Source organism: Zea mays, chromosome 8 (genome assembly GCF_902167145.1).
Source record: "Zea mays cultivar B73 chromosome 8, Zm-B73-REFERENCE-NAM-5.0, whole genome shotgun sequence".
Classification (NCBI taxonomy): domain Eukaryota; kingdom Viridiplantae; phylum Streptophyta; class Magnoliopsida; order Poales; family Poaceae; genus Zea; species Zea mays.
Window position 1 is genome coordinate 111,318,351 of NC_050103.1, and position 12,838 is coordinate 111,331,188.

Below are 12,838 nucleotides of genomic sequence, written 5' to 3' on the forward strand. Positions count from 1 at the left end.
AATATCGAAACCTTCATACATCCTAATATTATAAGTTAAATCTAATCAATAAACAATTAACAATTTTAAATTAACTCTAATCACATGAAACTTAACTCCCGTCGGCCATAAAAAAAACCGACGAAAATAAACATCTACACACATATTTAACTATTATAATCACACTTGTATTCACAATTTAGGATGTATACCTCAACGACAAGGCGGCAACGGCGCTCGGTGAAGCGGTCGGGACCGGCGGCGGCACTCGGGGAGGCGATCGAAGGCGACGGCGGACTTGGGGCTGCGGCGGTGCTCGGAGAGCCGGTCGGAGCGATGGGCGGCGGTGGAGGAGGCCGACGGGGGAGGCTATTGCGGCGGCGGCGGGGTCCGGCAGGGGCGACGTGGTGGTCGGCCGGCCGTTAGGGGCGGCGCGGGGCCGGTAGAGGAGTGGCGGCGGCGGCGGTGGATGGGGCAGGGGCGGCGGCGGACGGGGCTGGGGCTGCTGCGGACGCGCGGGGTCGGGGCGACGGCGGGGCTTGGGGAGGCGCGACGGCGGGGCTTGGGGAGGCGCGGCGGCGGCGGAGCTTGCAACAGGTGATGGCGGCTCGGCGGTTGAAGACAGAGAGAATGCGTCCGCGCGGGTGAACCCGCGCTCATAAACGGCTAATCCTCGTCGGCCTGAGCTTTGGCCGACGGGAGTTAAGTAATCCACGTCGGCCTACGCTCTAGCCGACGGGAGTTAAGTTAACTCCCGTCGGCCTACTTTCTGGCCGACGGGAGTTAACTTAACTCCCGTCGGCTGCGTTTTAGCCGACGGGAGTTACATTATCCCCGTCGGTTTTCTCCCTGGCCGACGGGAATTACCCTGGCCGATGGGAATCAATAGGATTCCTGTAGTGCTTCTTTTTTATAGCCTTGAGTATTTAAAGGTTTTCCCACATAGAGTTTTAATCCTCATAGTTGGACTTTAAGAAGCCTGATGTTGGGGGCCTTCGGCTTCCAAAGGTCCTCAAAAACATGATTTAACAATGTTTTTCAAGTGAAATATGTGAACAGTTATCTTCGGAATCGGGTCATGAGTATACAAGAGTATGGTCAGGACGAAGCTTGAGCGAAACGGAAAGCGATTGTGACGAAGGATAAGATGATCACGAAGCTGTGCGTAGAAAAGCTTCGGCATGATAGCAGAGAAGGGGAACCGACTTAAAGATGAAAAGGCAAATTAGACCCCGAAGAATTACTATAGAGTTATTGATAAATGTAAAGGGCACAAATGTAATCCTACACGGGTTGCGTCCCTTGCCTATAAATAGATGAACAGTACTCCCGTACTGTTCACGCTGACTTGGCATTCGCTTTTCGCATCACGCCTGTACCCTTACTTTCTGTCGATCCGAAGGTACTTTTGTAATTTGTTATTCTGAATATGATAATAAAAATAAAAATAAATTGATGATAATATTTATATTATTCTTTGTATTCCATATATGAATTTTCCTTATCATTTATCGAGCTTACGAAGGTTTCTTCCTTCATAACCTTCGTCTGGAATTCATTATATCCGAAGGGATATAATGTCTTGAAGGACGAAGGACTTTTATATTTTAACACCTTTTATGTTGCCTTGTTCTTAACCCGAAGCATTTGAGAACAAGTCACCAACACCTGATCTACTTCAAAAAATTTTAGTGCTATGGCTATGAGTTCTACTTGCCTTAATCTCTACACAGGCTGATTTGTTGTTCGGTCTGCAAAATTGGGACGCGATTTTTGTTTGAGATGTTTCTACAACATATTAGTTTTGAGATCTTTCTACTAAGCACTCGAGCTAACAACTGTAGAACTACTGTTGAATAAATATACAGAGTTTTTTGTTATTTAATGTAGCCAGAGAAAAGAACACTTGGCTTCCAGATGAAACATAGCTTGAGTTACTAGGTCCATAATGCATATCTTGTTTATTCTATATTTTGACAGATTCTTCATTTTAAGATATTTGAGATGTCGGTAGGACTTGGCCTTATGGAATATTAGCTAAATGTAGAAGCCATCCCCTCCTCCGCCCCTTACAAGGCTGCTGCGGTGTGCCACCGCTAGGAGCCTCATCATCCCCCCAACGAGGCCTCGTTGCCAGTACAAGCTGGCTCCAGGGACGTAGATTCATCATAGAGCTGGATCGGCACATACCATAGAGCCCACACTCTTTTGCATGGAAGCCATCTTCTCAGAGGTGCTACTTAGTTACTGTTTGTAAAGGCCCCTGATAGGTCATGCTGAAGCAAGCTGATGGTTCATATGGATGTGTCGTAGATAGCGAAGCTCAGATCACTTTGGGACAAGTCATACCATAAGCTACTCGAATACATTTGCTCTACTTTTTTCTACTCTCTTGTCTGCCATGCAATTTCTCTTTATTTAGGCGAAAGAAAAACTATTGAGAGTTATTTTTTACAAGGAGAAGAGGGGAGGTCCCTTTAATTTCTAAGAAGAAGATATAAGGTTCGTCTCATCCTAGCTAAACAGTTGGTTCCAGCTTTAAAGCGCCTGCTTGCATAAATTACATTTCACTATAGCACATCATGGAGACATCCGAGTTATAGTAATCGAGTTTCTGTGCTGTAGAATGCTACTTGATGGGAATAGAACGTTAATCAGGAGACGTCGCATGCCTAGCGAACTTGAGGTGTTGCACCTACTGGCTGGATGCTTTTTTGATCTAGAAATGGGAATGGAAATTTTGTCCAACGAGTGTCCATGTCTTGTTGTATGTAACTGAAAAATATAAAATTACACAGAGAAGTCCATGTACATCATAAAGGACATGAAAATCTAAATTCAATCATACATACTGTTTGATCCATGAATTCATATACGAGAGTTTATTTACCTTTTTATGATACATAGATTGCGGGGTGCATCAAATCAGTCGCCGGTGACTGATGTTTGTGGTGTGAGGCCTGCTTGTGCTAACTTGTTCATCTAAACAAGAACTCTAAATGTTTTGTATACACTGTGGATCAGGAATCATCGTCCTTATTTGTGTAGAAGCACGTCCTTTTGTTTAGGTTTGGTCTAGCTTCTGTTCTGATGTCCTTTTGTGTGTCTTGTATCGTATTTGGATGGAAATATTTGATGGTAAAAAGTGTCATCCTAGATGTATTGTATGTATTGCCTAGATGTCTTATGAGGGAAATGACCTAAGTGTCATCCTAGATGTACTGTATGTATTGCCTAAGTGTCATCATAAAAGTGTCATTAGACAAATATCTTCTCAGCATTTTTGGAAATGACCTAACTAGAGTTATCACGGATGGATAGTTCCATGTCGTCATGACTGTTTTCAGGAGTACATGCGCCTCTTGCTTGTTGCTCGGTATCAATATCGAGTGTCACAATGTCATGATCAGAAGCAATCGAGTGTCACAATGTCATGATCAGAAGCATTCTCCATGCTGATTGACAAAATGTATGTATGGCTAGCATCATAAATGGATTACAAAACATTTTTCTCATAACACTATAACACATATTTATACATAAGTTATCGTGAAATTGTATGTTTCCGTTGCAACGCACGAGCACTCACCTAGTATTATATATATTATAAGAATAAGGAGCCCTATTTTTAAATCTTGCTTTGGGTCCCCGATTTATCAGGACTGACAACTGATTCTCGTGATATAGATAAAAGTAAAGGTTAATTCAGAATAACTTTTGTGAAAACAAAAATTGTTGTCTCGGGCAGCTAGAAAACGTTGAGTTTTAAAGGAGGAGCAACAAGATCTGGTGCGCGGTGGGCCTCGTAACATCTCTGGGCAAGCTTGTTTGGTTTGTGGCTAACTACGTCACACTTTAAATAAGATTAGTCATTTGAATTGAAGAACTAACCTTAAACATAAAAGTATGACAAAATGTAACAAATTAGACAGCAAACCAAACAGGCCCATCCTCTCGGTCCTGAGATGGCTGCAGGAAATCCTCGAGTGCAGAAGATTTGTTTCCCCGAGGCACTGTCGGCTAACTTGCTCGTTGTCATCTTTGTTTCTTGAAGTATGTTAACATGATGATGAATGCCCAGAACCTAGCGCAAAAAGTGTTGAAGTTCTGCTCAACGAGCCATTACTGCATTTGGGATTTCTCGACGATATCTATGATACAATTACACAAAGGTGAAATTTACAGCCGTATTGTTCTCAGATTTTCTTTCGACGTCATTGACGTATGACAACCATCAAGCAAAGTCTAAATTGTCTCTACAATATTATCAGCAAACTCCGATCTTGTGTGACGGAAACCTGTTGATGTCATTTTTTGGGCCAGATGACAATAACCCGAGATCTAGCCTTCTGCTGTTCAGCATGCACAAATCCACCCAGTAAGGACCAAAAGCACCAGCATGAGCAAACTCATCATCTTTTGTTCTTATCCTAGCTAAAAAGAGGCGACAATAAGTCCAGCATAAGTGTACACAAATTGTCATTACAGAATTATATTCATGTGTAAACATGGACGATGAACATTGTTAGCAACTAAATGAGCAAATGGAAGGGTTCTCCATTCCGTCCGTCCAGGTTTTTTAAGAAAATCTCTGACGGGTAACCCTTAATTTTGATTGACCCTACTATGCGTTCTGGTCTTTGCTTCTACATTGCCACTCCGACCATGGATCACATTACGAGGTGGGTGAATCTATTGATTGAGCCTATAGCTTCTTCCTCTAAACACACCAGACCCGCTGTTGCCATTGGCTGGTGGACGGACGGGTGAGTTCGCTTGCATGCCTATCCTGAATCGAGCAACAATCTTATGTCTGTGCAAGAGTGCAGCAGGTTAAGGAGACAAGGTGCAGAGATATTCAAAACTAAAATATTTGCAGAAATTGATCTTAGTCGTTGTATATGAAAACTGCGAGAGAATGTTTTGACCATGACCATGTAAAAGGATACACCCATTTAGGAGTCTTGAGGTAGCTCTTCCCGGTGGCAAGAGGGTGCAACACTGCAAAGAAGTAGTAGAGATGTCCAACCATGATACCCAGAAGTCCAGGCATTAATGATGACCCAAATATCACATCCAATAAGAGCATAGCCCATGGAAGATAAAAGGACTGCAAAAGAAGAGAGTACATCAACAACTAATCATAAAGTTCACAGGTCTGCTTCACCTAGGATGGGTGTGGAGAGATCCATGGATCTCCTTTACTTCAACTTGATGAACTATATATCCAAGAATGACGGAAGGAATTGCCTAATTAGTTTTTTGAGTTAAAAATAGAGGAAAACCACGGATACCCATTGGAGCACCATCCCTATTCTTATGCTTCGCCTACCTATTCACCGATTGAGAAGCACAAAAACTGGCATTGCAATTGATGGTAGTGAATTACATACCCTCAATTGGACGAGGCCGTATATATTTATCTGAGCATTTGGATTCTCTCGGCTCCAGACATAAAGGAGCATGCTGACCATAGGTATTCCTAAGAAAAAAGAATTGAATAGGGGAATAATAGACAACACCTGATTCAAGCAATACAGAGTTGTATACAAGTTTAGTAAAAGTTCTAGAATGTCCCTTGGTTTGGTCAAATTTGAAATTGTAAATGCAAAAAGTAAAAATAACTGACCAATAGTGAGATGGCACCAAATATCATCATCCATAAGAAATCTGCAGTCCGCTTATCAAATGCACCCTTTTCCAACATGACACCATACCTTGCTCTGCATGCCAAAACACGATAAAGCAAATCCAAACAACCAAAGCTAATTTACAATTATAGATAGTTCATAACTGTCACTATTTTATAATCAGTAGTCAGCAAAACTTTAACCTACATCATCAGAAGGCGAATACCAAATTTCATGGAAAATGGTGCCAGGAAAAAGAAACTTGTCAATAGCCTCCATATCTGCAAGGTCCATCGTTTTAAAAACATTGGAATGTGTGGCGCAGAGTGCAAAAAATGTAATGTACAAGATCCAAGGCATAATTACATGACTGACTGCCGAATATATTAAATCAAAACATAAGTACTCTGATCCATTCAAAAACATCAAATATAGAAGGGTGGAATGCAAGACTTCCCAAAACAAACTTTAGCAACACAAATTCCCCTTAATTATCAGGAAAGATAATGTGGCATGTTACAACATCCTTCCCAATAGAGGCTTACAATGTTGTGCAGTCAAAACTAAGCAATAATAATGTTAAACTGTATCGATGTGATGCAATTAGGATAACGGGGCGTTTGGATCCCTACATTTTATAGGAATTGGAATTTGCTTATAAAATAACCTATTTAGCTTGGAATTTGACATTCCACTACTTTCCAAAGTTCAGATATAAGTCTATCTCAAATTCATGGAGTGGAGGATGAGAAATGATTTTATGTATTAGTAGAATTTGTATCTACTTTGTAACTTACAGGACGCTCCTCGATTCACTCATCTACAGTAAAAATATAGCACATAAATATCTCCGACATCTTGCTAATAATAATATACCGATATATTTTGCATAAAACTGAATTAGCTTAATTGATATATGCCTAAATTACTATTATTAGAATGGAATTCAATTCCAATAATCCAAACGTGGCGTAAGGGAAAACAGAAATAGAAGCTAACCTCAAACTTCTTGAACACCAAGGGGTAATCTAAGTAAAGAAATAATGGGTGCAAAATCTGGAGCTGAACTAGCACGGTGGTAAAGAAACACAATGTCCCATATGCCTTGCTTATAGGTGGAAGTGATTTGTAGTACCTGAAAAAGCCAACTAAATGAGCATACATTCTAAACAGCTTCAAACCTAAAGGACTCAGTTCTCCATAAACTAATGATGATTTACAAGTGATGTACAAGCAGAAAGAGTAAATGAATGAACGATGCATTAGTTCAAGTAATATGATCAAGATTCGAAGGATTTACAAATATAAGCAAAACAAGGGTAAAGTTTTGCTATATTATGCCAAGTTAGTGACGTATGACGGTGCACTGTGCCTCATTAAGTCGCTACACATAGATTATATATTACACACCAATAAATATTTATCACATGGAAATACAGGATGCAAGTTTGAAGAGAACTGGACAAATGAGAATCCAGTAGCTATACATCGAGATTGCACAAACAACAAAAACAATTTCGAGGGTGGTATGCCTTTATGGGTGTGTGGAGGGGTGGAGGTGGGTAAAAGGTTGACATAGGGATGAAACCAGATTGGATACAAATATTACAGATACAGAATACCAGTAGTCATTTCTTTCTAGGATTTGGAGTCCAATATGGATAGTGTTGGATATTGGTATGTATGGCATATATGTATCAAAATCCAACTTTGAGTATTCGGACTCGGATATGGCATGGATATTAAATGTCTGTATTCAACTATTCATATACAGATTGTTCAAGTAGGGTTTAAACCCTTTCGGGACAGATGAATATCAGGAAATATCATTGCCATTTTCATCCCTAGGTTAACAGTTTGCATGGTTGTCCATTTCTTTCTAATTGTTATCCATGAAAAAAAATACATCTCCCAATTGTACTATAAATTCATGGACATTTTTGCACATAACTCATGTTCACTGTTCTTAAGGCGGTAAGGTGAGGCGGGGCGTTGGACCACCACCTTGATGCCTAGGCGAGCAAGGCGGCTAGGATTCTTTGAGCGCCTAGACGCCTAGGCGACGCCTTAAAAACACTGCTGATGTTTTCTCTATTCTCTTATACATGTTGCATTTGAACATAGTTTTTAAGAGGATAAAGCGAGTTAAGGCGACCGACCCCCGTTTTACCTTTTAAGCATGAAGGCATAAGGCGAGGCGACACCTTAGTAATATATAAAAATAGGATAATATAGGATAATAGGAATAGTCTCATATATAGATAGGGATAATAGTACCAAATATTAGTACAAGTTCAACATAATAGAGTCCAACAGAACTAGTATGTAGTAGTGTGTAACACTCGTCTCTTAGTAGCCATCATCAAACTCGTCGGGAACTGCATGACATTTTCTTCTCCGCCATCTTTCAACTTATTCACCTCATCACTATCACTCATGTTCAAGTCATCATATGGATTCACCTCTTCATTGCATTCATTTCCATCTTTCTAACCTTGCTCACCTTCTTCTACCCTCATTGTACCCCAACTTTGATACATGTTCGAACACATACGAGTTTGTCTTGTCGCGGGTGCTGCTGCGGAGAGAGGGGAGAGGGCCATTGGGGAGCTTGCGAGGACTATAGAAAGAAGGCCAAGGCATGGAGGGGTCGTTGCTGCCAAGAGGGACGCCACTGCCAATAGACGAAGACATCCACCCCGAGGCGAAGACATCCACAAGTCGATGCCTTGCAGGCGCTTTGCAGAGATAAGGTGACACTCAGACTAAGGCGGACGCCTTACGCCGAAATTCAAGGCGACTGTGACACCTTGGTTGGCAAAAACACCTTACCGCTTAAGTGATGCCTTAAAAACCATGCATTTGAATGCCAATGAACTCCACCTATGCTGCCTCAACATAGCAGGTCACAAGCCCTAGTAAAGGAGGGTTTTGATATGCTTGGCGAGCCAACGGTAAACCTAGCCATTCTAATGAAGATAAACCCCGAAAAAATCTGTTGGAGTGTAACCTCTTAGCGACGCGCCATATCAGAACCCAGGTATGGTGTTAAATTGGTCTATGTGAATATAACTGTGGGTTAAACCGATGAACATGTGTGTGAATTGTGAATTGATGAGTGATGAGTTGTGTTAATTTGGTGTTACATCAATGTGGTCTGTGAAACTATGAGTGTAATTACTACTTTCTATTGTTAAATTAGTTTAAAATTAACTAGAAATTTATTATTATATACATATTGTTTTTTCTACTCTTGCTTGCGAGCTAAACGAACCAGCTCGAGCTCGTAAACGAGTTGAATCGAGCTGACTTTGTGGCTCGCTAGCTTAACGAGCTAGCTCGAACTCGGACGAGCTGAGCTGTCTCGATATTCAGCCCTAGTGATGAATAAGGTCACATGGAACATACAAAGGGATTCCCTTGGTGTATGCTTTTTGCAAACGATGTAGTACTAGTTGATGGAAGTCGAGCAGGAGTAAATAGGAAACTAGAGTTGTGGCAGGAGACTCTAGAACCTAAAGGGCTTAGACTCAGTAGAAATAAAACAGAATATATGAGATGTGATTTCAGCACTACTATACATGAGGAAGGAGATGTTAGTTCCGAAGGTCAAGTGACACATTTAGATATTTAGGATCAATGCTACAAAGAGATAGGGATATTGAAGAAGATGTTAGCCATAGAATCAAAGCAGGGTAGATGAAGTGGTGTCAAGCATCTGACGTTCTATATGACAAGAGGATACCACAGAAGCTAAAAGGGATGTTTTATAGGACGACGATTAGACTTGCTATATTGTATGGTGCAGAATGTTAGTCTAAAAAATGACATGTTCAACATATAAGTGTTACAGAAACGCGTATATTGTGTTGGATCTGTGGTCATACAAGAAGGAATTGATTCCGGAATGATGATATATGTGATAGGCTAAGGATAGCGCCAATTGAAGAAAAACTTGTCCAACATTGGTTGAGATGATTTGAACATTTCCAACAGAGACCTCCAGAGGCGCCAATACGCAGTGAGATCCTAAGATGCGATAGCATTAGGAAGAGAGGAAGAAGAAAACCAAAGTTAATATTGGAAGAGACAGTAAAAGGAGACTTGAAAGGATGGAATATATCCAAATATTTAACCTTGAATAGGAGTGCATGGAAAACAACTATCCATGTATCCGAACCTTGACTTGGGTTCTATTGGATTTTTAACTCTAACCTACCTCAACTTGGTTGGCACTAAAAGACTTCGTTGTAGTTGTTTGAATGCCTATGCCAACTGCCAACATTTTATAACTCTGGCCACTAACTTTGAATAGATTTATTGATTGATATTATTCACATACAAATGACATAAGTAGCTGTTTCACAATATAGTTTTCATGATTTTGGACAATGTATAATTAGAACAGGCAAAGATCAAAAGGGTGCACAACGTAGACTGCTAATAGTCAAATCGGCAATCAAAGCAGACAGGAGGTAGTTGCCTCTTCGACTGGGTTTGGTGAATGGCACGCTGTAAAAAGACTGAGTGGACTACTAAAATCACAACGCATAAATTGGCTCCAAACGTGTAAAGAACTAAAGACAAAAGCCCATATCAGAATATCATGCCTCAATTAACAAATTCAAATAGAAATAATTTAGCAGAGCTAAGAGTCACAGGGTCAAGGAAACAGGCCAAACTGGTTTGATCATTTTAGCCAGTACAAAAATGATGACAGCTTCAGATGCCCAGATCTACAGATTCTAACTCCCAACACCAGCGTTTTTAGTCAAGTCCTTTTGTTGATTGGCAAATGCATCGCCAGTATTATCAAGGGCCCTATCATCAAAGAATATCAAAGTGGATGTCTTCTTGACATATTATATTTTCAGCCCACTATGCAAAAGCAAAAGGAGAAAGAAAAACCAGGCTCCTTTGTAGATTTCGACAACAACGAAGTGGCAAAATGTTATTACTTTATAAACTGTCTCTATGCATCAGGTGATGCACACTCCAGTTCTTCGTTTCAAATTAAACTAATTAATAAAGTGGCTTGAAACACCCTTATTCATAAACCAGTAATTATTTTTTTTGCTGACGACTCTAAATATACAGCAAAACAATCATGGAACTAATTGATAACGAAAACAATCTGTAAACATTACATATCGATATTGTCAACACCAACACATCCATCCAACCTTCCAGCCGAAGATTACAAAGTTTGAGGGCTCCTTTGGAACGCAGGAATTTCACAGGAATGATATAGAAATTTTACGGCTCCTTTGGAACAAGGAAAATTTTCTGAATCCTGTGTTTTTCATGTGTTTTTGAACTAATTCCTGTTAAATTACTATACCATTTCTATAAAATTCTTGTGTTTCATAGAAGCCCTTACAGGAATTAGTTAAAAAACACAGGAAAAACGCAGATTCAGGAAAAAAAACTTTATTCCAAATGAGACCTGAGGGGGCTGTTACTCCAACTGAACAAACCAATTCAGGTACTATAAATTTTTTGGGATAAAGGCCATAGTTCACTCAACTCTACTTCCAGGTTGAAAGACTATTTATCAACAGCGAAAACTAACCCTTCATCTCGTGTTCGTGACAGTACAAAGGTGCAGTACAAACTACAAAGCCGATGTATATGTATGTATGTAACGCTGTACCAGTCCAGCAACATACAGCACCGACGAACATGGACATATCAGCTCAAATGCCAGACCAATTTCGAAGCGGAAGCCTAAGGGATCAAAGTGGCACCACGAATCCGCCGCCACAGACCTCGACTCTGGCAACCCAAGGATAAGCCCACTCTATTCTGATAAAAATGATGGGATCCATCGATTACTCGGAACAGTTCAGCTCGAATTCCTCTAGCGATCCCGAACCCGAATCACGGGGGCTACCATACAACATCTACGTCTCGGAATCTGAGATCGCGAAGCTTGGAATCAGATGAAACCGCTGTAAGAGTCGAAGGGACTCACTCGGCGGGCGAAGACATCTTCACGCGTCGATGGATCCGAGGTCGGTTAGTCTCCTCTCGCGTCCGCTTCCTTCTCGTCCCGTTCGAAGTTTGCGAGGAAGAAGAAGAAGAGTTGGGGTTGAAGCCGGTCGCCGCGCCTGCGAGAAGCCGAGAACCTTCCGGAGGAGAGAAGCAAACGCACCGTTGATTTCCGGTCGGAGGGATGAAGACGGCTCGACACGTAGGTGTGCGCGCTACGGCGCAGGCGATTGGTCATGTAACGTGGCTGGGTGATGAGGTGGCCTTGGTGAGCGGCGATTGGTCCACTGCCGATTTACAGGTTTCATTTTATTTTTGATCTTTTCTTATTTTTTGTATTGTTTATTAGTGCCAACTAATTTGTTTCATTTCTTGTTCATAGGCTATGGATAAATACTTTGTCTTTAGAGCATATAACAGCTATTCTAAGTCAATTACCATACATCTGAAAATGATGGCCCTCAAATTCGTTTTAAGCATATATACTGTTTGGAGAGGACCGTGAAGTTGTTGCGTTGGAGGCACGATAACCTCTCATTCAAGTATTCCTGGATCATCTGATTAGTTTGGATGAGCTTCATGATGTTAGTATTGAGGTCAAGTGTAATGTGTGTTGGGAAAGAAATGAAGGTGCTTTTCAGTTTGCTATATGCGTGCAATTTCAGTTTTATTTTGATCTAGTTTTTTTCCTATGATGTTGGTCCAATTAAGTTTTTTTATTTGAATGTGGCTCATGTTGGCAATCGTGACTAAGCACGAAGCAGTAGATCAACGAGGAGCAATCTTATTGTTGAAGCCGAGGTACGACTCTTGCACAAGTCGTATCAAATGGCAATCTAGAACGAACAGCTTTATAGTAGACGGTAGTTTATAATATCAATCTAATTAGGTTTAAAAATATTTTTAATATAAATAATAAACAAAATAACGTATCTAAATGTATTCTAAGGGCATGTTTAGGAGAGCTTCATTTCAAGAATTGTAGCTTTGGTTTTCCAGCTTCACTATAAAACAACTTCAATAAATTATTAGGTGGATTCGATGAGTGTTTGGCTTAATCATAGACTTCAGCTTCTATAATATTAAGGATTTATGTGAGTTTCCTTGAATACCCTTAATTATTAGTGCGATGGCTTTGGTTTTTAAAAAAAAATAAGGAGCAGACCTTTGGAGAAGGGAAAGTTGCAAAGCTTGCGTAGCATGTCAGCGTTTTCTGCTGGTGCATAACGACCAGTGCC

The 12,838-nt window shown here is 40.7% G+C and overlaps 1 protein-coding gene across 2 annotated transcripts; it reads right to left on the bottom strand.

Annotated features, from left to right (window-relative positions):
- Positions 1-4,358: 4,358 nt before the first annotated feature.
- On the bottom strand, positions 4,359-11,884 carry LOC100037763 (derlin1-1). Of its 2 annotated transcripts, NM_001112475.1 has the most exons (7): positions 11,584-11,679; positions 6,609-6,744; positions 5,817-5,890; positions 5,609-5,702; positions 5,373-5,501; positions 4,929-5,089; positions 4,430-4,792 (listed from the first exon to the last, which is right to left on the bottom strand). In NM_001112475.1, the coding sequence occupies exons 1-7, from the start codon at positions 11,598-11,600 to the stop codon at positions 4,672-4,674; spliced, it is 732 nt and encodes a 243-aa protein (NP_001105945.1). In that variant the 5' UTR covers positions 11,601-11,679; the 3' UTR covers positions 4,430-4,671. The 2 variants fall into 2 exon arrangements, with proteins under 2 accessions (XP_008654204.1, NP_001105945.1); XM_008655982.2 differs by lacking the exon at positions 5,373-5,501 and having other exon boundaries at positions 4,359-4,792; positions 11,584-11,884.
- Between the last annotated feature and the right edge of the window lie 954 nt (positions 11,885-12,838).